This window comes from Hemiscyllium ocellatum, chromosome 30, assembly GCF_020745735.1.
Source record: "Hemiscyllium ocellatum isolate sHemOce1 chromosome 30, sHemOce1.pat.X.cur, whole genome shotgun sequence".
Classification (NCBI taxonomy): Eukaryota; Metazoa; Chordata; class Chondrichthyes; order Orectolobiformes; family Hemiscylliidae; genus Hemiscyllium; species Hemiscyllium ocellatum.
In genome coordinates, this window is record NC_083430.1 from 3,462,524 (window position 1) to 3,488,069 (window position 25,546).

At 41.9% G+C, this 25,546-nt stretch overlaps 1 protein-coding gene across 1 annotated transcript in view; it reads right to left on the reverse strand.

Annotated features, from left to right (window-relative positions):
• Positions 1–1,812: 1,812 nt before the first annotated feature.
• LOC132829988 (nuclear GTPase SLIP-GC-like) overlaps positions 1,813–25,546 on the reverse strand; it is a 151,219-nt gene continuing 127,485 nt past the window's right edge. The window contains exons 14-19 of the mRNA XM_060847440.1: positions 23,502–23,662; positions 16,880–17,030; positions 10,051–10,159; positions 5,338–5,471; positions 4,973–5,060; positions 1,813–4,889 (exon numbers count right to left, since the gene is read on the reverse strand). Coding sequence (XP_060703423.1) covers positions 4,819–4,889; positions 4,973–5,060; positions 5,338–5,471; positions 10,051–10,159; positions 16,880–17,030; positions 23,502–23,662 — 714 coding nt within the window. The 3' untranslated portion in view covers positions 1,813–4,818. The remainder of the gene's footprint in view (positions 4,890–4,972; positions 5,061–5,337; positions 5,472–10,050; positions 10,160–16,879; positions 17,031–23,501; positions 23,663–25,546) is intronic.

Genomic DNA, 25,546 nt, shown 5'->3' on the forward strand with positions numbered 1-25,546 from the left:
ATTTTCACGTGGGGTACATGCTTATTGATGACTGATTTTATGTGTTGTGCATGGTTGTTTTTTAAATTCACTCAAGCCATTTGTTTGTCACTTTTAATCTCACTTTCCCTGGTCCGTCAGGTTTATTGTGGAGTTCAATTACTCAAAGTAGTTCTAACAATGGAATAAACCCAATGTCCTAAATTAAAGCACAATGCATTCCAAAACACTGCAGAAATCCTACCCATGCAATGCTAATAATTACATGTGAACCCGTTTACACCAACTTGGCCAAGGATCAGACCAGAGCAGGTGGTTGTTTTTGACTGGAAGAGACTTGACAGGCTGAAGGGCCTTATTCAGTGCTTTCTCTATGATTCTGTGACTAACACAGTCATTAGGTCACCATTAGGTGTCACGTGTTTTTCCTTCTCATTTCATTTTAGCTAATCCAGCAAAATTTGGTTCATATCTGCACTGACATAGCCATGTGTATTTGCCTCTCAGAGGTGGTAACAAATCTTCTTGACAACTGAGTGGCTTGTTTGGCCATTTCAGAGAGCACTTAAACATCAACTACACTGTTGTGGAAATGCACATGTTCCAACAGCAGAATTCCTTTCCTAATGGAAATCAGTGGATCAGATAGGCTGTTAGGCAATCTGCTGGCTTCATCATTGCTGAGACTAGCTTTTATCTTTCAGAATAATTTAATTAACTGAACTAAAATTTGTGTGATGAAATTTGAACTCCTGTTTCATTCATCTCATTCGCTTGAGCAGTAACATAGTAAATCCAGATTATAACAATGACCGAATTTTAAAACACAAATTCATTCAGCAAAACACAGGAACACTTTAAAACCAGTGGCCTTCCTAATCATTCAGTCATCACAAAGCTTCATGCTTTTATGTCTCATTGCATTTCATTTTGTTTCATTTCAAGTTGAAGGAATACAGGTAGTTGTACCATACAGCAGTTTTCATCAACGCAAATTGGATGTAAAGCGATTAACGAATAGGGACATTGTTACTAAAGCTCCAACTTTTAAAACGTGTGTTGGCAGGAGATTCAAGATGGCGGCAGTCTGAAAAGTCAGCTGTGTTGTACTCTGTGCCATACCCCAGGCAAGTTGGGCTCCTACTCCTCCCCCATGAGCCACCCCAAGGAACATTTTCAGCATAAAGCAGGCAGAACTCCTAGAACCTTTTAAATTTGGATTTCGAGGTTTTGGAGTCGAGATGAAGACTAATAAAGGAAAAGGAGCTAGGGGAGTGCAGCAGGCAGAGCACTCCCCTGCTGTGTCAGGTACACCTGCAGCTGATTCCTCACCTCCTGTAGTGGCCCTTTGAGCTTGGTGGAACAGCTGCATCCACTCACAGCTAGAACTGATTCCTGCCACGCTGATAAAGCATGAGCTGGAGATTCAGGCATTGAATCGACATGTGGAAGCAGCTGAGCAAAGGACTGCAGCATCTTAGACCGAGACGGAGAACTCTGAGGGGCGGATCCAAACCTTGGAAGGCCAGGTTCGGGCCTCACTGGAACAGGACGATGACCTTGAAAATTGAGGTTGGAGAAAAAAATGTACGCGTAGTGGGTCTTCCCACCAATAAATTTTTTTTTATATATAAACGTGTGCTGGCTATAAAGCAATTGCACCATGAACACTTTAACTGCTGGCACTTTAATGCGCGATTTTTACACAGCAAGGGACCGCACAAGAATGCAACAACTGCATAATAGCAGAACTACCTGTAATGAAAAACACAGAAAAGCAATTTAAAAAGAAACATTTTGGACTTGGATAGAGAAATAGAGGCTGCAGAGCTGTTAAATTTCGACAACATATTTTTTTATTTCAGAATTACATTGTCTTTTGTAAGCACATAAGCACATCCTCAATTAAAACCAGTGTAGTAATCTCAAATGGTTTGTTATGCAAAGTCCCTTGGAGAACAGCAACCATAATATGATAGAATTCTTCACAAAGATGAAATAGCCAAATCCGAAACTAAGGTCATGAATCTAAATAACAGCAACTTATGGGGTCTGAGGACTGAATTGTCAATGAAGGATGGAGAAACCATACTAAAAGGGTTGAAGGTGGATTGGCAATGGTTCTTATTTAATGAATGTATGCATGAATTACAACAATATTCTTTCTTGTCTGAGGAGGAAAGGTGAATCACTACATCTTACAAAATAAATATGGGCGGTATTAAGTCCAAAAAGTGATGGGTACGTGGAATGTACTGCCAGCAGTGGTAGTGTCGGATATATGAGGGACATTTAAGCAATTCTTGGATAGGCACATGGATAATAATAAGACATCCGGTATGTAGGTTAGTTGGATCTTAAAGTAGGATAAAAGGTTGGCATAACATCGAGGGCCAAAGGGCTGGAATGTGCGGTACTGTTCATAGAGTGCTTTAGTACAATATCTTACAGTGGGGTAAAAGGAGCAGTGAGCTCAAAGGATTAGCGCATGGGCCCCAGCTTTTCATGATACATAAAGTATACATACATAGAAATGATTTGGATGGGGGAACCAAATCAACATTGCCAAGTTCGCTGATGACGTAACATGGACAGGAATCTAAATTGTGAGTGTTAGAAATGAAAAGAAGTGTTGTTTTTTCAGATATAAAAAAACATGAAGAAAAGGGGTCCAGCAGAAAAATTATTAAGTCTGCAGGTACTAAGGGAAGTGTATCTTTACTTTTAATTATGGTTAATTAAATACGAATTCTGGAGTATAATATAAGCAAGTTAACTCTTTTAAAATAAGTTTTCAGCAAAAAAACTGAGATAACTAAAATGCCTGAGCTGTACAAAAATGGTACAAAGCTGATGAAGTGTACGGAGAATGGAGTGTACCAGCAGTATTGATACAAAATGTTAAACTATATCTTGATGTACTATCGACAAAATAATAAAAATGTCAGCACTAACAGGGAAGAAGGTTGCCAACATGGGGAAGGGGAAGTAACAAGGGTGGAGCGAAGATGGACAGTTGTATAGCCTAGGAAGAGAGATTGGGTAATTAGGAGTCTGGAGAGGTGACCTCACTCAGCTCAAAGGTATAATTCGCTCAATTGCTTTGTGCAGTTGTAGCTCGTACTTGCAAGTCCGTAATAAATTGTCCTGTTTCCAGATTTGTTGGTCTCGTCTAAAATTTTATTGAGTTTGTTTCAAACAGTGAGGAAGATGCAATGGGGCTTCAAGGTGATTTAGACAAATCGAGTGTTATAAAGCGGAGGTTTTGCCCTATGATAACCAAAACTGAAACACCCAGAGAGGGGCCATGTGCTTTATAATATGTTAAAAGGAGTGTGCAGAGAGGGGCAATCTGTTTCTCAGCAACCTTTAGTGGCTAAATCAAATAAAAACAAAAAAAAGTGACAATTTATTTATCTAACTCTTAAGAGCGAACAAATTAACTAAATTATGAACAATCTGAATAAATCCCTTCTAACTACTGATTTCTAAATAAAGCAAGATTCTAACGGTTTTTAGCTGTCGCAATAACTACAAGTCCCACACACATACAAAAACATAAATTATGTCTTTGAACTTTCTATGTCTTCTTCATCATCTTCCTCTGACCAAAATGCCTTCTCCAACATTTTCCTTTGTCTGAAATGCCTTCTCCGATGTTGGTAATGATGTCATTTAGAGTATGCTTTCTCCAATACATAGAGGACTGTGAGAACTGTTATCTCTTAGCAAATGGCAATTGGTTCTGGGGTCTCAGTCCAACTACTGCCTTGTTTATACTCGTGATGACAGCAATATTTCTTACGTAGTATTGGTTCTTTTGTCAAGACCATCAGGTTTAAATTTAATAGGTTTTTGGTTTAAATTGATTGGCTAAAATCCAAATCTGTTATCTTGGTAAAAATGCTGCTTGGACTTTCAATAGATGTTTCAATTTGGGTACTTTCTATACCGGCAAACCCACAAGCTGCTTCTCACAGACATAATTTTAAATCTCTAAGCATAGGAAAAACACATCATTTTTTAAAGGACCATGCCACACTTCCCTCACTTTACAATTTTACACACAGCAAATTTTTTTTTTAAGATTAGATTATTTACAGTGTGGAAACAGGCCCTTCGGCCCAACAAGTCCACACCGACCCGCCGAAGCGCAACCCACCCATACCCCTACATATACCCCTTACCTAACACTACGGGCAATTTAGCATGGCCAATTCACCTGACCCGCACATCTTTTGGACTGTGGGAGGAAACCGGAGCACCCGGAGGAAACCCACGCAGAGAATGTGCAAACTCCACACAGTCAGTCGCCTGAGGCAGGAATTGAACCCAGGTCCCTGGCGCTGTGAGGCAGCAGTGCTAACCACTATGCCACCGTGCCGCCCTAGCAAATCTAATGTCCTGTCTCCCAATTTGGAATTACTCTACCCAAGTTCACAACAATAGCTAAGCACATGGCAGATGCAATAGAATGTGGCTAAACATGAAACTACAGTGTTAAAAGCAGAAGGGAAGAGCAATATAAAATGATAATATTTTTGGAAGTGTGAATGCACAAATAGGTCCAGGTAGCCTTATACTGTATGCCAGTCAATGAAAGTAGACAGGTAGGTACAGTAACCAATTAGGAAGGCCAATTTATGTGCTACAGTGAGATCACAGCTGGACTACTGTGTGCAGTATCTATCTAAAAGAGGATATATTTGCTATAGAGGGAGGAGTATAATGTATCTTTCACTAATGCGAGAGCTTCACAAAATCAGTAAGATGTACATTTTTTTAGAAGGCCATAGTACTATACCATCAACTTCAAAGAAACAAACAGATCCAAAATGATTAGTCAGTGTCTGATAAATCCTTTACTTCATCCCAGATTAGAGTTATCTGATCAAACTCATTTCGAAAATCTGCAATCAAAATGTTATAAAGGGTTAGTTCTAAATAATGGTAGCATGAATGAATGTGTGAAGTGTAGCCAGTGTTCAGGTACCTGGTAAAGGATTATGCCCAGACCACTGGGAGAAACCAAGTTCCAAGGTGATGGTCATTCTTCCATGAATTTCCTTCTTCAATTTCTCCTTAACATGATAAAAAAAATGCAATGTAATATCTGTTCATTACAACTTAACACCTGCTTAATTCCAGATATGGAACAGAGCATGTATTTCAGCATGTATAACTCAGTACATGTACATTACCTAATATGGAACACAATGAGTATTGCAGAGTGTGTTCAGTGTGTGTATATTATGTATTATGGAACACTGCTTTTATTTCAGTGTGTGCATCTTACTTAAATACACAGCATATATTGATAAACCTTTAGCCAGAAAACAGTATGAATCTGTAAAAAACCTTCATGTCATTGAATTGCTCCATCGCACTGTCTCTTGCATCTTTGAAAAACTCCTCATGCTTTTGTTCAATATGCTCCTTTAATATCTTCTTCACAAAAGGCACAACACCAGCACCTTTCTTTCGTGCAGCTTCTGAAACATAAAAATAATTATTTTCATTCTTAGGATGTGAAAAGATCAGAATTTATTGCCCATTCCAAATTTTCTTTGAAGGTGGTAGTCAGCTACTTTCTTAAACCTCCTTTCTTGAGGTTCATGGACACCTCCATTGCTGTCAGCGAGGGAGTTACACGTTTTTGACAGTGTGATGGAATGTGTTACATTTCTAAATCAGAATGGTGAATGGCTTGGATGCAATCTTGCAGATTTCTCATGCATTTGCTGCCATTGTCCTTCAAGGTGACAGAGGTCATGGTTTAGATTATGCTAACTGACAATCCTTGGTGAGTTTCTGACATGTATCTTGTAGATGGTACACACTGTTGCCACTGTGCAGATGCCTGAAGATCAGCAGTGTACAGCTGAAGTGTAACTAAGGCACAACAAAATAATTTTCAAATAACTCAAAAGGTTGTGCATTGGGTCAACCTGTTCAGGGATGTCCTGATGTGGAGATTCCAGTGTTGGACTGAGGTGTACAAAGTTAAAAGTCACACAACACCAGGCTACAGTCCAGCAGGTTTAACTGGAAGTACTAGCTTTCGGAGCGCTGCTCCTTCATCAGGTGGTTGTGGAATACACAATTGTAAGATACAGAATTTATAGCAAAAGGTTACAGTGTGATGTAACTGAAATTATACATTGAAAAATACCTTGATTGTTTGTCATCATACACTTCCAAAGCAGATGGAACTTGGTCCTTGGCCTCCTGGACCAGAGGCAAGGATACTACCACTGCAGCACAAGACCCCTCCTGCGACTGCTTTTTATTCTCTATTATTATAGCCGGATGTGTTGTATACACAATTGAATGGATTTCCCACCACCAAATCACAGACTTTTTTTTTTGTTTTTAAGCTATTAATGTCTACCAGTAATCACCATGTGGTCAATCAAAAATTTACAAGCAAAACCTGTTTGGTTTTCCTTTCTAAACACTAACTACCACAAGTAAACACCCAGATAGCCAAGTAAATATTCACAAGCAAAGCTTATTATGGGCAATGCAAACTGTCAAAGGTGAGTGGGAAGGGACTCAACAAGAATGGAATTGGAATGGGAGATAAAATACTGAATCCCCTGCGGTGTGCATCTTTCTGTAGAGGCATCAAGAGCTTTGATGAACACCACATGCTCCTTCTCCAAGGACACCCAGGCACTAATGTAAACGTGGACTGGGGGTCTGATGTATAATGAGCTCAGGTGATGATCCACAGTGACTTGGCCGCTTGGATTCAGAACTGGCTAGCCAGTAGAAGGCAGAGAGATGGGGAGGAAGGGTTTTTTTTAACTGGAGATCCAGGACAATGGTGTTCTGTAGGAATCCATACAGGGACCTCTGCTGTTTGTGATTATATATAAATGACTTGAACGAAAATATAGATGAATGGGTTAGTACATTTGCAGACAACACAAAGATTGGTGGAGTTGTGGATAGTGTAGAAGGTTGACAAAGGACACAGCAGGATAAAGATCAGTTGCAGATATAGGCGGAGAAATGGCCGATAGAGTTACATCTGAGTAAGTGAGAGGAGCTACACTTTGGAAGATCAAACGTTAAGAGAAACTTAATGTCAGGTCCTTGAACAGCATTGATGTACAGAGGGGTCTTGGAGTTCAAGTCCATAGCTCCTGAAAGTGGCCTTGCAAGTACATAGGGTGATAAAGAAGACATATAGCATACTTGCTTTTATTGGTTGGGGAACTGAGTACAGGGGCCAGGATGTCATGTTGCAGCCTTATAAAACTTTGGTTAGGCCACACTCAGAGCACTGCATTCAATTCTGGTCACTACATTACAGGAAGGATGTGGAATCTTTAGAGAAGGTTTATGAAGATGCTGCTTGGATTAGAACGTATGGGAGCTAGAAAACCTTGGGCTCTTTGGAGTGGCAGAGGCGGAGACTTGATAGAAGTTTATAAAATTATGAAATGAATCGATAAGGTTGACGGTCAGAATCATTTTCCTAGTATTGAAATGTCTGATAATAGGGGACATGCATTCAAAGTGAGAGGGGCAAAGTGCCTCTGTGCTCTCACTTGCATCTCCTCCTCCTCACTTGGCTTGTCACTCAGTTTCCCCTGCCTTCTCCATCATAACCTCCATCCAGTTTTGATTTCTTCATCTTGTCCAATGTTGGAAAGCTGAAGCAGAGACAGTCAGGACAGTCAGTCCCAAAACACGAACCTGAATCCCAGTATCACCAATGTTTCCCCTCCCTTGCCCCCTCAAAATCCTGGTCCTGCTCTCAGCATTCACACTCAAACCTCAGCCTGGCCTCGTTCTTGACCAATGCACCCATTCCCATTCTCACCCCTATATAACTCGAGCCATAGTTTGTTCCCAACAAATGCAGATGTTCTTGTTCCCGATAGTGAAAACTCCTAAGACATAAATATTGAATTATTTAAGATTACAACATCACAGCATTGTTACAGTTCCACTTGTGTTTGTACTAGCTCTCTGAATGAGTGATTCACTGAGTGCCATTCCCCCACTTTCTTTCTGGAACCCTGCACATTCTTTTTGTTCAGATAACTATCTAATTCCCTTTTGAATGTTTGAATTGAGCCTGCTGACCCTACACTTCTCAGCCAGTACAATTCCAGACCTTAATCACTTGAGTGAACCTGCATCTTCCACGTTCTCAGACAATCCATTCCAGACCCTGTTCAGTCAAGTGAACCTGCCTCCACCACATTCTTGGCAAATGCATTCACAACTGAGCAAAAAATGGCTATTTCAGGGTATACCTTAAATGTTGCAGCTTGAACAGAATTGACAATGATCCTGAACAGCACCAGGAAGACAGCCCAGTGCAGGCAACACATTGCAGGCCAAGCACTGCTGAAGGTCTGACCTCTGGATTTCCATTCATGTTAGACCAATTAGATTGAGGGCAGAGTCAAGACAGAACAGCTGTTTGACAGTCCCCCAGGCAGCTAGAGGGAAATAAAAGGGCATAATTCTATGAGCTTAAAGCCAGAATTCTGTCAAATGGTGAAAGTTGTGTTCTTTGTGTTCTCCTCAGAATTCCCATCCTCTGACCTCTTGTACCTGCAGTACTGACATGACCACCTATACATGTTTCAGACATGGTTGTATCTTAATAAGGATTCAGTGATGGCAATAAACTGAATGTCATCTGGACTAAGCTGGATGGTCACATTGGAGATAGTCAGTAGCTCCTGGACACATTATACCTCTACTGAAAATGTGTTGCTGGTCAAAGCACAGCAGGCCAGGCAGCATCTCAGGAATAGAGAATTCGACGTTTCGAGCATAAGCCCTTCATCAGGAATAAGAGAGAGAGAGAGCCAAGCAGGCTAAGATAAAGGGTAGGGAGGAGGGACTAGGGGGAGGGGCGATGGAGGTGGGATAGGTGGAAGGAGGTCAAGGTGAGGGTGATAGGCCGGAGTGGGGTGGGGCGGAGAGGTCAGGAAGAGGATTGCAGGTTAGGAGGGCGGTGCTGAGTTGAGGGAACCGACTGAGACAAGGTGGGGGGAGGGGAAATGAGGAAACTGGAGAAATCTGAATTCATACCTTGTGGTTGAAGGGTTCCCAGGCGGAAGGTGAGGCGCTCCTCCTCCAGCCGTCGTGTAGTTGTGTTCTGCCGGTGGAGGAGTCCAAGGACCTGCATGTCCTCGGTGGAGTGGGAGGGAGAGTTAAAGTGTTGAGCCACGGGGTGATTGGGTTGGTTGGTTCGGGCGGCCCGGAGGTGTTCTCTGAAGCGTTCCGCAAGTAAGCGGCCTGTCTCCCCAATATAGAGGAGGCCACATTGGGTGCAGCGGATGCAATAGATGATGTGTCCGCAAGTAAGCGGCCTGTCTCCCCAATATAGAGGAGGCCACATCGGGTGCAGCGGATGCAATAGATGATGTGACGCAAGTAAGCGGCCTGTCTCCTTCAGAGAACACCTCCGGGCCGCCCGAACCAACCAACCCAATCACCCCGTGGCTCAACACTTTAACTCTCCCTCCCACTCCACCGAGGACATGCAGGTCCTTGGACTCCTCCACCGGCAGAACACAACAACACGACGGCTGGAGGAGGAGCGCCTCATCTTCCGCCTGGGAACCCTTCAACCACAAGGTATGAATTCAGATTTCTCCAGTTTCCTCATTTCCCCTCCCCCCACCTTGTCTCAGTCAGTTCCCTCAACTCAGCACCGCCCTCCTAACCTGCAATCCTCTTCCTGACCTCTCCGCCCCCACCCCACTCCGGCCTATCACCCTCACCTTGACCTCCTTCCACCTATCCCACCTCCATCGCCCCTCCCCCTCGTCCCTCCTCCCTACCCTTTATCTTAGCCTGCTTGGCTCTCTCTCTCTCTTATTCCTGATGAAGGGCTTATGCTCGAAACGTCGAATTCTCTATTCCTGAGATGCTGCCTGGCCTGCTGTGCTTTGACCAGCAACACATTTTCAGCTGTGATCTCCAGCATCTGCAGACCTCATTTTTTACTACATTATACCTCTATGCCACTGTGCGTGCCTCAGCTATTTTACACAGTCAGTGTTCACAAGGCCAGCTATTTAAAATAGACAGTACCTTCATATGCTGGTTTCATTGAACATTGAACGGACAGGGAAGGGGCATTATAAAAATGCTGTTTTCTTTCAGTTATCTGCTTTGTCAAGTCGTAAAATAATCTGTTGATCTGTCAGAAAATAAAGGTTGTTAATATCATATTGTATATTCTGGTTGGTGTAACACATTGCTTGTAGTTTGTAAATGCACAAGTAGTTCATAGCTTCTGTTTCAATTTGTCAGCAATAATGTGTTTGATTCAAAATAAAGATAGCTTTATTTTGCTGTTATTACATCACATACAAAAACAGTTATTTGTGGGCTCTAAGTGGGAAACTCCAAAAGTAGGGGTTTTTGAAGACCCTGCCAATATCTACCACAAAACATTCACATGAACATTTTTCTCTTCCATTTTCCACTGTATGAGGAAACCAACAGCACAAGACTACTGGCCACAAAACTGGGCTATCACAGACTTGATCAGTACTTATTAGGGATAGGAATCACTGCTTCCCAAATCACTTCCTGTCATGTCTCATAGTCAGGTTTTCTGAGCCCTAAGAAAAAGAACACAAGCAATTTCACATGTTACAACAGTTAAAGTATCTTTCATTTAGTGAGCCGGAGTAAGTTGTCAGTATGCATAAGTCCACAATCCTTAAAACACCATTAACAAGCATAATATATATGTATTATTGCAATATATTAGGAGCATCTGATTTCATTATTAAGGTACCACATATTAGGCAACTTAATAGCCCAGGATGGCTAACTAATAGAAGAGATAGAGTTGGGAAAAGGGGGATGGCAGTCTGTAGTTACAAGAGTGCTACAGGGATCAGTTCTGGGACAATAATTATTTTCAATGGATATTAATAATTTTGATGAAAAAAGTGAATGCACTGTAGCAGATATTTGCAGATGATAAAAATAGGTGGACAAAATTAAAAATCTCACAACACTAGGTTATAGTCAAACAGTTAGTGCTTCCAAATAAACCTATTGAACTATAACATGGTGTTGTGTGATTTTTAACTTTGTACACCCCAGTCCAACATCAACACTTGCAAGTCAAAATTGGGTGGAAATACAAGTGATGAGGAAGACATGGAGTGATAGTTCATTGAGTGGCATAAATTTGACAGTTGGAAAATAATCTGGCAAAATATGAGGTAATGCATTTTGGCAGGAAGAATAATTGCTGAATATTATTTAAGTGAAGAAGGTCTGTGGAAAGTTACACAACAGAGAGATTTGTGCACTTTATGCATGAATCACAAAAACCCAGATTCAGTGGCTAATAGGGAAAGCTAATGGAATGTTGGTATTTATTTCAAAGAGAATAGTGTATAAAAGTAGGAAGATTTTATTAAAACTATACAAGATACAAGCCAGACCACAACTGGAACACTGTTTTGGGCCTTTATCTAAGGGAAAATATATACTGGCATGGAGGGACAGTCTTATAAGGCAAGGTTAGAAACATAGAAATAGGAGCTAAAAGAAGCCATTCGTCCCTTTGAGTTCCTTTGTGACTGGTCATCCAACCGTGTACACCGTGTTTGCTTGCTCCACACACCCTTTAGTCCAAAGAACTCATCTAACTCCTTCTTGAAAACACTAAACATTTTTGCCTCAACTGTGTTCTGTGGCAGAGAATCCCACAAATTGTACTCATTAGAATTAAGAAGAATGAGGTGACCTTATCGAAACATCCAAAATTGAAAAATAAATAATTGGCAATCTAGCTATGCGAGACCCCTTGGGGAAAGTGTGATGACTCATTAAAGTGGAGATAACCTCAATTATCCAAACATCAATTATCTGAATTTCAGATTATCCGATCAAGATTGCAAGGTCCCGTAAAAATGCAATCAGTAATCCAAACAATCCGTTATCCGAACTCTCAGTTAACTGAAAAAGATACTCCCCGCCCGTCTTGTTTGGATAATCGAGGTTGTTCTGTAGTTGATTTTGAGATTCAGGTCCTAATCTAAATAAAGAAAACTCAGTAGCATGTAGTGTATGCTGTCTGTGATTGATTGGGGAACATTACTCAAAAGGATGATAATGGATAGGCAATGGCAAACTTTAAAGGGAACCTGGAGGAACCATAACAATTTTCATTCATGATTTGCATGAAAATAAAATGGGAAAAGGGCCCAACTGTGCCAAACAAGGGAAGTCAGGGATAACATTAGATCCTAGAAAGGGGCATACAAATTGGCTGATAAAAGTAGCAGACCTGTGGCTGGGGAAGAATGGTCTGCAGTCAGCACTGCAATGAAACAGTTCAGCAAGGGTGGCCTGCAGTCAACATCACAGTGAAGCAGACTGGAAAGAGAGTGTTACAATCAGCATTGGTGTGGAGCAGATTGGGAAGAGTAGCCTGCAGTTAACATCCCAGTGAGGCATAGTTACAGAATGTGGGAGCTCAAGGATACTAGTGTGATCCTGAGCAAACCTATTTATAGTGGAGTGGAGATGGAGGTTGACACTGTTTACTGCGGCAAGGAGCATGACTCCAGATGCTGAGTTGTCTGCCCAGTGTTGAGGTTCTGGGTATCTGCTGTGGAGGAGAACTTGCAGTGGGAGGGAGAAGATTCAGTTGTCATGATTCATGGAGCCACCATTGACTGAAATAGAACTACAAAAGAGGTTCTGCATAGCCAGTACAAGGAGTTAGGCATCAAATTAATTAGCAGAACTTCAAAGGTAATAATGTTTAGATTATTACATGATCCAAGTGTGAATTGGCATAAAGGCAGTTAAAGAATGTGCGCCTGAAAGACTTGTATGAGAGAAGTGGGTTCCAGTTTTGTGGGATGGTCTATACCTGAACATACTGGGACAGGTGTTCTTGTCAGCTGCATATCTAGAGAAGCAGAGCAGGTTTTAAACAAAATATTGGCTGCAAGGGCCCAAATTTGGGAAGCTGTGGTGAATCAGTGTGCCAAAAAGTAACAGGATTGAATGAATGATAAACAGACAATAGCAGGAAGGGATAGAATGCAGAAGGACGCCAGGGAGAATGCAGACCTAATAATAAAAAAAAGTAAGAATACAGGTTACAAAAATAATAAAAGGATAAAAATTAAAACACTATATTTGAATATACATACATTCAAAACAACATAGATGAACTTGTGATATAAATTGAGATGAATAATTATGATGTAGTGTACATTACATGAGGCAAGGCTGAAAGGTGACTTAGATTGGACCTCAATATTAAAGAGTTTAAGATGAACAGAAAGTGAGGCAAGTGTGGAGGACTGGCTCGGTTAATCGAAGATGATATCAGCACAATAGAGGGGTATGATCTTAATTCAGGAAACTAGAATATAGATGTGGTCTGGATGGAGATGAGGAATGTAAAGAAAAGAGGTCACCTCTGGGAGTTGTGTAGACACGCCCAACAGTAATCGCATGGTAAAACAGGGTATCAAGGAAAAAATGATGGAAGATTGTCAAAAGAGTACAGCAATTATCATGGGGGAATATAACTTTTATATAGACGGGAAAAATCAAATTGGACAAAGTTGTCTGGGAGAGGAATTCATTGAATGTTTTTGGTACAATGTCTTAGCATGTTAGGCACCAATTAGCCTCTGCTGGACTTGGTTTTGATCAATAAGAGAGGATTTTTTACAGACCTGGTAATGAAAGCACCCTGGGAATAGTGACCATAATATGATTGAATTTTACATACAATTTAAGGGAGAGAAATCTGGGCCCAAGACTACTACTTTGAATTTAAGCAAGGGCAAAAAGGAGAAAAGCAGATCTAGCATAAGTGATTTAGATTAGGGGATTGATTAATAGAGATGCAGTAGCAAACATTTAAGGAGATATTAATGATCAGGTTAGACCAGGGAAACCCAGTGGATGTGGTCTATCTAGACTTTCAAAAGGCCTTTGATAAGGTGCCACACGGGAGGCTGCTGAGCAAGGTGAGGGCCCACGGTGTTCGAGGTGAGCTGCTGGGATGGATTGAGGATTGGCTGTCTAACAGAAGGCAGAGAGTTGGGATAAAAGGTTCTTTTTCGGAATGGCAGCCGGTGATGAGTGGTGTCCCACAGGGTTCAGTGTTGGGGCCACAGCTATTCGCATTATATATTAATGATTTGGATGAGAGGACTGGGGGCATTCTAGTGAAGTTTGCAATGATACGAAGTTAGGTGGACAGGCAGGTAGTACTGAGGAAGTGGGGAGGCTACAGAAGGATCTAGACAGTTTGGGAGAGTGGTCCAGGAAATGGCTGATGGAATTTAACGTGAGCAAGTGCGAGGTCTTGCACTTTGGCAAAAAGAATAAAAGCATAGACTACTTTCTAAATGATGAGAAAATTAGTAGAGCCAAAGTACAAAGGGATCTGGGAGTGCTAGTTGAGGATTCTCTAAAGGTAAACATGCAGGTTGAGTCCATGATTAAGAAAGTGAATGCAATGTTGTCTCTTATTTCATAAGGGTTGGAATATAAAAGCAGAGATGTGCTACTGAGACTTTATAAAGCTCTGGTTAGGCCCCATTTAGAGTACTGTGTCCAGTTTTGGTCCCCACACCTCAGGAAGGACATAGTGGCACTGGAACGTGTCCAGCGGAGATTCACACGGATGATCCCTGGAATGGTAGGTCTAACATATGAGGAACGGCTGAGGATTCTGGGATTGTATTCATTGGAGTTTAGAAGATTAAGGGGAGACTTAATAGAGACATACAAGATAATACATGGCTTGGAAAGGGTGGACACAGCCTTAGAATTAGAGGGGGTCAATTCAGAACAGAAATGCGGAGACATTTCTTCAGCCAGAGGGTGGTGGGCCTGTGGAATTCATTGCCGCAGAGTGCAGTGGAGGCCGGGACGCTAAATGTCTTCAAGGCAGAGATTGATAGATTCTTCTTGTCTCGAGGAATTAAGGGCTACAGGGAGAATGCTGGTAAGTGGAGTTGAAATGCCCATCAGCCATGATTGAATGGCGGAGTGGACTCGATGGGCCGAATGGCCTTACTTCTACTCCTATGTCTTATGGTCTTACCTAGTTCCTGGTTTGCACGGGACAATTTCAAAGTGTGAAAAGTACACAAAACTTGGACAAATTGTAAACAGTGAACAGGATAATGTAGAACTCCAAAAGGATATTAACATGTTGGTCAAGTGGACCAATAGCTGGCAGGTGAAGTTCAATGCAGGGAAGTGTGAGATGATGCACATTAGTCAGAAGAGACTGAAAGACAATATAAACTTGGGAGTACAATTCTAAAGGTGGTGCAGGAGTAGAGGTTCCCGGGTGTATATCATAGAATCGTAGAATCCCTACACTGTGGAAACAAGCCATTTGGCCCAAAATGTCCACACCAACCCTCCAAAGAGTAACACACCCAGATCCGTTCCCCTACCCTATTACTCTACATTTACCCCTGACTAATACTACTAACCTACACATCCCTGGACACAATAGACAATTTAGCATAGCCAATTCACCTAACCTGCACATCTCTGGACTGTGGGAGGAAACCCACATAGACACTGAGAGAATGTGCAAACATCTACACAGACAGTTGCCCAAGGCTGGAATTGAACTTGGATCCTTGGCGCTGTGAGGCAAAAGTGCGAACCACTGAGCCCTCATGCACAGATTATTGAAGGTGGACGGATAGGTGGGGAAAACAGTCAATAAACTATAGCATATTCTCAACTTTATTAATAGGAAATAGCATCCAAGAGGACTGGTACATGAGAGAGTGTGCTCACCACCCGCTCCCCCTTCTCTCCCCCCCCCCATGTGACTCCTGTGTCCCTATAGGGAATTGCAGCCCATGATTCGGGAATCCCTGCACCAAACCTGCCACATTCACCCAAACATTGATGACAATATGGCAGTTGATTCCAAATCAGTATTTTAGAACTTCCTGATCTCCAATTCTCAAGCGCAAGATCTTGCCATGTTTAATGAATATACACCCAGCTCCCTCTCCTCTTGTTGTTGCTTTAGAATTAATTCCTTTATATTACCTTGTCGTTCCTCCTTCTTCCTAAGAGAATATTTCACTTGGCACTTCCATGGATTAAATTCCATTTGCCCACTCCACTAGCCTGTCCTCTTGAACTTTGTCACAATCCTCACAGTTCACTATATTTCCAAGTTTTTATTTTAAACCACCTGTAAATGCTTAATTCCCCCACGCTGTCAAAATATGACAAGGAAAAAAAGGGGTCTTTAAAATTGATCTCTGGGAAATATCACTGTACACCTTCACCAACCCAAAAGGTGCCGCACGGTGGCACAGTGGTTAGCACTGCTGCCTCACAGCACCAGGGACCTGGGTTCAATTCCCACCTCAGGCGACTGACTGTGTGGAGTTTGCACGTTCTCCCCGTGTCTGCGTGGGTTTCCTCCGGGTGCTCCGGTTTCCTCCCACAGTCCAAAGATGTGCGGGTCAGGTGAATTGGCCATGCTAAATTGCCCGTAGTGTTAGGTAAGGGGTATGGGTGGGTTGCGCTTCGGCGGGTCGGTGTGGACTTGTTGGGCCGAAGGGCCTGTTTCTACACTGTAAGTAATCTAGTAATCTAATCTAATCTAAAACACAGTCTTTCACTGTTTCCTAACATGCAGCTAACCCCAGCTATCCCTGTCCCTGTCCATTTTATTTGATGGGCTTCAACTTTGTTTCAATATCAAACCATTTGTATCTGAAATCAAAATAGGAAGTGCTCGAGACACTCAACAGATATGGCAGTATCTATGGAGAGAGAAACACAATTAATGTTTCAAGTCTGATGACTCTTCTTTGAAAGTCTGTACATCTGCAGGTTGTTCACCACCACGTGAATATCAAGTTCCACTGACCTCAGTTTTCATGAAATCTTTTCGGCATTTCCAAACCCATGCATTTTCTGCAGTAGATTTGGTGGGAAGCGGCTCATCAATGATGTTTGTCAGTGATAATTTAATACGATTGAACCGTCCTTTCATTGAATTTCTTCGACCTTTGTTAAACCTGTTGTACAAAGTAGGATACATGAAAAAAATCACCAAGTCTATTCCCACAAGAATTAAACATTTGCAATTTCTCAATCATTGCAACTTCAGACTGAACAATCAGAGATACCTTGTACCAATCCGTTTTCAGAAGTGAGGAGTGGGGACAGAGACAGGTAGAGGAGTCATAGTATCTGTTTGTAACTAGCAGACTGTGAACCAGTACAGCGGAACAGAACTGATTAGACTTGGGTAAAGCAAGTTATTTGTGGGCTCCCCTGACTTCTTCGCTTCCCAAGAAAAAGCTAGCTGTAGGCTTAAGGTCTCTTGACCAGTAGAATGTCGCTGCCAAATCATAGAACATCAAATAGTACAGGCCCTTCAGCCCTCGGTGTTGTGCTAGCCTTTTATCCTATTCTAAGATCAGACTTGACTCCATACCCTTCATTTTACGATCTTCCATGTGCCTGTCCAATTGGTGCTTAAATGTTCCTACTGTATCCTGACCCTACCACTCCTGCTGGCAGTGCATTCCACACACCCACCACTCTCTCTGTAAAGAACCTACCTCTGACATCTCCCCAAAACATTCCTCCAATCACCCTTCATTTATGTCCCTCATGATAGACATTTCCGCCCTGGGATAAGTCTCTGGCTATCCACTCCATCTATGTCTCTCACCATCTTGTACACCTCTATCAAGTCACCTCTCATCCTTCTTCGCTCCAATGAGAAAAGCCCTAGCTCCATCAACCTTTCTTCGTAAGACACACCCTCCAGTCCAGGCAGCATCCTGGGAAATCTGCTCTGCACCCTCTCTAAAGCTTCCACATCCTTCCTATAATGAACTGAACACAATATTTCAAGTGTGGTCTAACCAGGGTTTTATAGAGCTGCAGCATAACCTTGTGGCTTTTAAACTCAATCCCCCTGCTAATGAAAGCCAACACATCATACACCTTCTTAACAACCCTATCAACTTGGGTGGCAACTTTGAGGGATCTATGGACAATAACCCCAGTTCCTCCACACTGCCAAGAATCCTGCCTTTAACCCTGTAATCTACATTCAAATTCAACCTTCCAAGTGAATCACTTCACACTTTTCCAGGTTGAACTCCATCTGCCATTTCTCAGCCCAGCTCTGCATCCTTTCAATATCCCATCGCAACCTACAACAGCCCTCCACACGATCCACAACTCCACCAACCTCTGTGCTATCGACAAACTTACTGACTCACTCTTCCACTTCCTCATCCACGTCATTTATAAAATTCACAAAAAGTAGGGATCCCAGAACAGATCCCTGTGGAACACCACTGGTCACTGAGCTCTAGAATGAATACTTTGCATCTACTACCACCCTTTGTCTTCTATGGGCCAGCCAATTCTGTATCCAGACAGCCAGATTTCCCTGTATCCCATGCTTCCTTATTTTCAGAATGAGTCTGCCATGGGGAACCTTATCAAACGCTTCACTAAAATCTATGTACACCACATCCACTGCTCTACCTTCATCAAAGTGTTTTGTCCCATCCTCAAAGATTCAACAAGGTTTATGAACATGATTTGTCCCTCACAAAGCCATGCTCTGATCATCTATGATCAAACTATGGTTTTCCAAGTATTCATAAATCCAGTCTCTCAGAATCCTTGCTGAAAATGCGTTGCTGGAAAAGCGCAGCAGGTCAGGCAGCATGCAAGGAACAGGAAATTCGACGTTTCAGGCAGAAGCCCAAAACATCGAATTTCCTGTTCCTTGGATGCTGCCTGACCTGCTGCACTTTTCCAGCAACACATTTTCAGCTCTGATCTCCAGTATCTGCAGACCTCGCTTTCTCCTCTCAGAATCCTTTCCAATACTTTACTCACCACAGATGTGAGACTGACTGGTCTATAATATCCAGGATTATCCCTATTTCCTTTCTTGAACAGGGGAATAACATTTGCCACCCTCCAGACATCTGGTACTACTCCAGTGGACAATGAGGATGCAAAGATAATCGCCAAAGGCACAATAATCTCTTCCCTTGCTTCCTATAGTAACCTAGGGTATATCCCGTCTGGCCCAGAGGATTTATTTATTCCTATATTTTTCAAAATTTTCAGCACATCCTCCTTCCTAAAATCAACCTGTTGTAGAATATCAGTCTGTTTCACGTTGCCCTCAGAAAAGTCAAAGTCCCTCTCAGTAGTGAATATTGAAGCAAAGTATTCATTAAGTACCTCTCCTACCTCCTCTGACTGCATGTGCAAGTTCTCTCCACTATCACTGATCAGCACTACACTCACTCTGGCCATCCTCTTGTTCCTCACATAAGTGTAGAATACCTGAGGGTTTTCCTTAATCCTACCCACTAAAGTTTTTTCATGCCCCCTTTTAGCTTTCCTAAGTCCATTCTTCAGTTCCTTCCTGGCTAATTTGTAACCCTCCAGAGGCCTGTCTGATCTTTGCTTCCTCAACCTTAAGTAAGCTTCTTCCTTCCTCTTGACTAGATGTTCCACATCTCATCAATCAAGGTTCCTTCACCCTACCATCTCTTCCTTGCCTCAGTGGGACAAACCTACCTGGCACTCATAGCAAGTGCTCCCTAAACAACCTCCATTTCTGTTATGCATTTCCCTGAGAATATCTGCTCCCAATTTATGCTCCACAGTTCTTGGCCTAATGGCATTGTAATTCCCCCTCCCACAATTAAATACTTTCCCATTTCATCTGCTCCTATCCCTCTCCATGAATATAATCAAGGTCAGGGAATTGTGACCATTATCACCGAAATGCTCTCCCACCAAGAGACCTGACACCTGACCAGGTTTGTTACCAAGAATCAAATCCAATATAGCCTCCCCTCTAGTCAGACTATGTACATGTTGAGTGATGAACCATTCCTGGACACACCTGACAAAAACTGCTCCATCCAAACTATTTGAACTAAGGAAGTTCCAATCAATATTAGAGAATTTAAAATCACCTGTGATAACAACCGTGTTACTTCTGCACCTTTCCAAAATCTGCCTCCCAATCTGCTCCTCAGTATCTCTGTTGCTATTGGCGGGAGGGGGGAGGGGTCTGTAGAAAAGTCCCAATACAGTGACTCTCCTTTCAGGTTTCTGACTTCTACTCATACTGACTCTGTAGACCTCCCTTTCTGCAGCTGTAATACTATCCCTGATTAACAATGCCACTCCTCAACCTCTTTTACCTCCCAACACCCCCCCCCCAAATCGTTTTGAAGCATTTAAACCCTGGAACATCCAACAACCATTCCTGACCCTGTGATATCCAAGTCTCCGTATGGCAACAACATCATAGTTCCAAGCACTGATCCATGCTCCGAGTTCATCATCCTTATTCTGGATATTTCTTGAATTAACATAGACACATTTCAACTCATCACACTGACTGCACTTTTGCCCTATCAAATGTCTCCTCATGGACTCTCTGCATGCTGTATTTGCTTATTCATCACCTACTCCATCATCTGATGTATAGCTCAGGTTCCTATCCCCCTGCCAAACTAGTTTAAACCCTCCCAAAGAGCTCCAGCAAACCTCCCACTCAGAATATTGGTACCCCTTTAGTTTAGTGCAACCTGCCCTTCTTGTTCAGGTCCCACCTTCCCTAGAAGGTATCCCAATGATCCACATGTCTGAAGCTGTCCCTCCTACAACAGTCCTGCAGCCACGTGTTCATCTGCACTTAGTCTGTACTCCTAGTCTCACTAGCATGTGGCATTGGTAGCAATCCTGAGATTACTACTCGACTCGTCCTGCCTTCCAGCTACTAACTTAACTCTCTATATTCTTTTTTTGGGTCCGCCTCCCTTTCCCTACCTATGTCATTGGTACTGATGTGTACCACAAATTCTGGCTGCTCTCCCTCCCCTTAAGAATCCTGTAGACTCTATCTGAGACATCCCTGACACTGGCACCCAGGAGTCTCCATACACCATTTCCAATGGAAGCTTATGGAGCATGCTCCCTGTTTGTCTATGAACCTGGACTAACTGTGATAGTGTAGAATGGTAGAATGACACAGCAAAGGAGGAGGATCTTTGTTCCATCATGTCGTCCACGTTCATGAAAAAGCTATCCAACAGATCCTATTCCCTCTTTCTCCCTTCAAGTATTTAAGTTAGTATTGGACCTAGATATCAGAAAGTGCATTTCAAAACACAGCACTCACCATAAACTTTAACTCATCTAAATTCTGTTGCCTGGATCTTAATTCACACCCCATCTAATTTACCTATCACCACGTGCCCATTGACCTACATCAGCTTTCAGCCTGGAAGTGCCTGAGTTTTAGAATTCTCAGCCTTGTCTTTAAGTGCCCATGAACTTGATGCACCCTATCTCCATGATCTCCTCCAGTCTGACAATCTTCTATGATACTTGCACATCTTCATTGCTGATCTTCTGGGCATCTCAATATTGCTTGTTCCACTGTAAACAGCCATGCTTCCAGCTATCAATGCCTTAAAGCTGAAATTTTGTCCTTCTCTTCCTCCTTCTCCTTTCTCTTGCTCAAACACTCATTAAAATGTGTCTCCTTGATCAAATCTTTGCTCATTTGTTCTAATATTTTATGTAGGTCAGTTTCCAAGTTTATTCTCTTTGGACCATTTTACTATGTCAGATGTGTGAAATAAATGGACGTTGTTGTCCAATAAAAACAGTCCCAATGTTGCCTTTGGTCCTTTTGCCAATTACCTTAAATCTGTGTCCTCTTGTTGCTGTCTCTTTGCCGCTGCCTACGATTTCCACTTTGTTTTTATTCTCTCATGGGATGTGAGCATCATTGGCTGGCCAGCATTTATTGCTCATCCCCAGTTGTCACTGAAAAGATGGTAGCAAGCTGCCTTTTTGAACTGCTGCAGTCCATGTGCAGCAGAGTAACCCACGATACCTTTATGGAAGGACTTCCAGGATTTTGACACACAGCCCTTGAAGGGATCACAATGTGTTTTTACGTCAAGATGGTGATTGGTATGGAGGACAACTTAGTGGTGGGCTTCTCATATCTGCTGTCCTTGTCCCTCTTGATGGAAGTAGTCATGAATTTGGAAAGTGCTGTCAGAGGATCCCTGGTGAATTGCTGCAGTGCACCTTGTCGATAGTACACACACCTGTTACTGAGCATTGGTGGTGGAAGGAGTGGACACTTATGGATGTAATGCCAATCAAGTAGGCTGTTTTGCCTTGGATAATGTCAAGCTTCTTGAGTTTTTGTGGAGGTGAAACCATCCAGGTAAGTGGGGAGTGTTTCATCACATTCCCGACCTGTGATTTGTAGATGGTGGGAAGGCTTTGGTGAGATGAATGTCACTGGGACAGCACAGAAGTTATCACTAGTTCCTCACAGCGCCGGGGACCCAAGTTCAATTCCAACCTTGAGCGACTTTCTGTGTGGAGTTTGCACATTCTCCCTGTGTCTGTGTAGGTTTCCTCAATTGTTCCAGTTTCCTCCCACAGTCCAAAAATGTGCAGGTTAGGTGATTGCCTGTAGTGTCCAGGGATGTGCAGGTTAGGTGGGTTATCTGTGGTAAATGCAAGGTGTAAGGGTGGGGGAAGGCGGGTCTGAGTGGGATGCTCTTCAGAGGGTTGGTGTAGACTTAATGGGCCGAATGGCCTGCTTCCAACACTGTAGGGATTCTATAAATTACTCATTGCAGAGTTCCAAGACTCTCATTTACTCTTGTAGCGACTATGTTTATGTGGCAAATCCAGTTGAATTTCTGGTCAATAGTGACCCCAGGATTTTGGCAGGGGGAATTCAGTCACAATAACACCTTTGAATGTCAAAGGGTAGTTAGATTGTCTTTTATTGGCGATAGCAACTATCTTGTATTTATGTGGTGTGAATGTTGCTTGCCTTTTGCAGGTCTTGATACATTTGAACATTAACTGCTTTAGTATCTGAAGGGTCGTACATGATGCTGAACATTGTACAATGATCAGTGAACATTCCCTAAAGTCCAATGTCTTTTCTGGGTCAGCCCACCCCTGCAACCACCCCTCATCCCAGTTAACAAGATCCTGTTTTTGTGAGCACAGGCCAGAAAAGCTGGGAATTTTTCCAGCTCTTACAACCCACTTCAGTGGTAAAGCATCCAAGCTCTTCATTCAGGAAACGATGTCTGGACTACAAGCCAGTCATTCGAACATTACTATGGGGAAGGACCGAAGCATAACAGTGTAAGGAGAATACCATTTTATAACCTCTCAGGAAGCATTCTCAAAGTTTCAGAATATTATTTAAATGGCATAGGACTCAACACAGCTTGTTCTATTGAGTAACATGGATTAATGACAGCACCACAGACAAGATTAATGAAAATAAACAATTAAAATATCAGCAAATAATTAGGCTTTGAACTGTATTTACTAAACAAGGAAATATGATGCTTAAAGTTACCATATTGTTAATAATCGTTGATTGGTCACATACCATTATATTGAAGTGCTGTGCAGATAACTCAGATACTTACTGTAAGGTGCGTTCAGAAAAATTATCAATTTGCTGGAGGAGAGGCTTTGCCAGATCATGGTTAATGTCAAGTCGCCCAAACTTGGCTGAGTTGAATACTCCATCATTTCTACATATTGCCTTTAGTGTCTTGTGGAAACCTTGGTAATTTCTTCCACCAGGCTACAAAACCATAATTTCAATATAAATATACATTACATTTTAAACCAATGTTTCCCTTATACTGTACAATCCCTTTATTTAATGGTTACTAAATTGTGTTGATAGGGCAAACTCAATGGCCTGCATCTGTTCCTTTGTCAGGAATGGCTGGATCCATTCCAATTGAAAATACAAACTATGCGTAAGAGATTGGAGTTTTTTGTTACAACAAGGGGTAAGCCCCTCTGCTAAATTGAACCAGTCACACAGAAATGATTCAGTGCTGTAATCTGTAAACATTTGAGAGGCAAAGAGCTATTCCACAGGTCACTATTTTAAGAAAAAATGAACAACTTTACTCTGTAAGTCCAGAGAATATTAAAACCAACAACTACTTATAACTCCTTTCTCTTAAACCTATCTTTTACCTCCCACTCTACAATACTAGTCCAATAAAATCCCAATTAAGATTTACAAAAAAAAACACATTTCAAAACCAGCCAGCTTTGTTGATTCTCCTTTGTAGATATTCCTCTGTAGATTTTCTTGAGGTCGGTTTTGATGTTCTTTTGCACAAATGTTTGATAGACAGGTAACTTTCAGAGAGCTTTTCACCTAGCAGTCTATACATTGGTCCTGAGCAGTTCTCCTCCTAACTGTTCAAAATGTCCCATTTTATACCCCAAAACATCAGATCATTTCATTAATATTATCAAAATTCTAAATTCGAATTTGATTGGATTTTGGTATCTTGGGGCATAATTTAAACTGATCAGCCAAATTTGAATTTGTTTCATGGGAACTCAGTTGCAGCTATTTGTTTTGACCAAGTGTTACATTCTAACTTTGTTCAGAACACTTTCTGTTATGTCAGTCAGTCAGTCCTTGCTAGCTTTTCATTCCCTTAAAAGGTATAGTATACCTCTACCCATTCATAACACCTCCACCTTAAGAAACGAGTGAACCATTACAATGAAAAGATGCCTTCATTTTTTTTCTCTATTCCTTAACCACAATATTATGACAGACATAATGATTTTCTCTCAGTTCATATTAACTTCCTCCCACATATATATAAGATTGAATAGATACCAATCTTATCTACACTTTGTCAGTGGAAAAGCATCCAAGATTACATTCTTACGACCGGCAACGTGCACAATAAGTAAATTAAAAGGCTGAAACACAAGACTCCAATGAAATAGACTCATATTCTTGTTGTTAAAGCATTCCAAGGATGGGAGAGGTTCACAATGTACACAACCGTCTCCGACACATTGTTCGTGACATACACATTAAAATTTTGTAAGGCCAGTACCAAACTCAATACTTCTTTGTCAATTGTGAAATATTTCCTCTGGTGGATGTTGAGTTTCTTTGAAAAGTAACCAACTGGCAGTTCAATCCCATCATCATCTCCCTGTAACAGTGCAGCTCCAACCCCGATGTCACTAGAATCGATAGCAACTTTGAAAGGTTTCGAAAAGTTGGGTGTAGCTAAAACTGGTTTGGTGGTTAATATTGCTTTCAAATGGTCATATGCCTACTGGCATTGTTCTGTCCACCAAAACTTTGTGTTCTTCTTCAGCAAATCATTTCACAGTACCACTACACTGCTGAGGTTTAGAACAAAATGCCGATAGAATCCACTGAGTCCCAAACATCGAAGCACCTCTTTCTTCGAGTTTGGTCATGGACATTCCTTGGTGGCCTTCACCTTGGCATTCCGTGGTGTCAATCTTCCATGACCAATGTTATGTCCCAAGAACGTCACCTCTGCTTTCGCAAATTCTGTTTTGTTTATCAACAGCTTTGCTTCTTATAATAGTTCAAAGCGCTCTGCCAGCTGTACAATGTGATCTTTCCAAGACTTACTAAAGATCATTACATCGTCCAAATAGACTG